Genomic DNA, 2349 nt, shown 5'->3' on the forward strand with positions numbered 1-2349 from the left:
CAGACCAAATTATTTCTAGGTGTGTTTGGATCTGGCGGTGGCCACATACCCAGCCATTCATCTAGATCCTTGTCTGCTGTTCTGGACCCAGGGAAGAATTATCCTGGACAACTAGTTAAAGCATAATTCACATTACTCTTTGGATAGCTTATATGGGGAGAGGTAGTTATGAAAATGTTTTTGTAGGCTGATAAGTGAAATGACTTATTTGTAAACTTGAACTAATATATTCTTAAAACATGTGCAAGGTCAAGATATATAAATACTGACAGAGAATAGACCCAATCTGCCAGTTCAAGGTCTAAATTATTATCTGGCAGGTTATTTTATGAACAGACAGTAATAATAATCATGACCACCTGTAGCTCTCCATTTGAGAATATCTGGATTTGTAAAGCACAGTATCTTTCCATAGAACTCAGAAGTCATTTTTGTTACCTAACACAGAGTTCAGATAGCAGCAGGACCTCACACTGCTTTATTTTACCACTGCTAGCTTCAGGCAGAAATATGGAAGACAAAAAGAAAAGCAGAAAGGAAGAATAGGAGGATAAAGCTTATGTAGAGTAAAGAAGTCGATGGTAACTGCAGTTGTCTTTAGTGTCACTCATGGTTGCCTGCATCTTTGCTAAACACCATGTTTAACGACTCATGTCCATAGCTCATGCATTCACTCCTGTAATTGTGAACTGAGAGGAAGACGGGGTTGGGAAGTTACTGGCGAGTAGAGAGCTGGAGAGAGTCCCAGGCTTTACCTACGTCTCACCTCACTTGACCTTTAATACTTGTGGACCATACTTATTGATTTAATTAAATCAAGTGACTATATACTTGACCATGAGATGTCCACATGTCTGCATAGCATTTGTATGAATGTCTTAAGTGATATGAAGACTCGTCTTCCTGGTCTCCCATTCAAAGGGCAGCATGTGAGATATTTTTCTTATCTGTCACTATGGCTAATCACAAGGGACTTGGCCTTTACAGCCCTCTCTATTCATGTAAGTCATGTAGATGAGTGTCCCAGGTTATAACATGGGATGTGACTACATAGTGATTATTTAGAATATCAAATATCCTCATTCTTCACTTTGGGTGGCTAGCACATTAACACAAGTTGTTTTCCATGACTTGCATCTATGTATTTATGATCATCAACAAGGCCTTAAGAAAGTAGAGAGAAAGATCTAGACTTTGGCAGTTAATTTAGAGGAGATGAAGTAGGTAATGAGGTCCAGCTGTTTCATGTACATCTAGGTATTTTGGGGATGCCTGGATTCATCTGAAGGACACAGTCCCAATAGCTCAGTGAACAACCACAGAGCTGTAGCATGTGATATGCTCAAGAAGAAGTCTTCCATGATGACAGGCAAGCAGTTTCTCCTGAGCTGGTTGTCAAGGCCTCCAGAGCGGTGCCAGGTACCTGGTGGGCAGATTATACACAGGTGATAAGCTCAGGGTCTAGGGGGTAATGAAAACTTACGTGGACTGACTCAGAAGACTGTGAAAAGAACCAAAGAATGTACTGATGCTTTCATTAATAGAAAGCCATCAGACCTAGGAAACATGAATTTTTGATGGTAAGAAGATCCTGTCATTCCATTTTGAGTCTACATTCCATCTTATGATCTAGTTATAGAAAACCCTGATAAACTGGATACACCCTGTTTATGAAAAATTAAAACCTCGAGATCAAACTCAGTCTAATTGTAATAAATATAGGTTCAGCTTTTATAATGTTTCAATTTTGCAAATCAATGCGTCATCACATGGAGTGCCTGAATCTGTTCTCGGAGCATTCCAATCCACATGTTCATGAAAGAGCCATTAAATTGATTATTGACTAGTTCATAATCATAAGTGTTTCAGAATCCTTCATGTCACTCTTAAGAACAAGAATTGAGATATAAAGACATAAAAATTGGCTTATAAAAGTCTTCAAAGGTTGTTTACTTATGAAAGGGTTGTTGATTAAGAATAAAGATTGAAAGCTCATTAGTTTCTTATTTCAGTACATATTATTACTTAATTAGAGGAACTATACAAGGAAGTATTTATAACTTTCTTATAAGAGTTTATTGGAGATATACCTTCATCAATAATAAAGATGAAGCTTCCTAGCAATTCACTTGTTTCATGGACAGAACAGGCTTACAAGAGATTTGGTGATGTAATGACCACTAGATGCCGCTGTTCATCCAGTGGTCTAGGAGTGTTTTTCATCTGAAATGTTTCAAGGGAAGATAAAACATGAAGGACCTTCGCTCTGAATGAGATATGTTCGTCAGCTTATTCAACCTGTAAACAAGCTTGAGACAAATGTAACATGGATTTCTTTTGCTTTTTAAG

The 2349-nt window shown here is 37.8% G+C and overlaps 1 protein-coding gene across 1 annotated transcript in view; it reads left to right on the forward strand.

The window, feature by feature from the left end:
• Gdap1 (ganglioside induced differentiation associated protein 1) overlaps positions 1 to 126 on the forward strand; it is a 17044-nt gene extending 16918 nt beyond the window's left edge. Inside the window, exon 7 of the mRNA XM_004637577.3 lies at positions 20 to 126. Coding sequence (XP_004637634.1) covers positions 20 to 126 — 107 coding nt within the window. The remainder of the gene's footprint in view (positions 1 to 19) is intronic.
• The last annotated feature ends 2223 nt before the right edge of the window (positions 127 to 2349 follow it).

This window comes from Octodon degus, unplaced genomic scaffold (genome assembly GCF_000260255.1).
Source record: "Octodon degus isolate 3935 unplaced genomic scaffold, OctDeg1.0 scaffold00091, whole genome shotgun sequence".
NCBI classification, from domain to species: Eukaryota; Metazoa; Chordata; class Mammalia; order Rodentia; family Octodontidae; genus Octodon; species Octodon degus.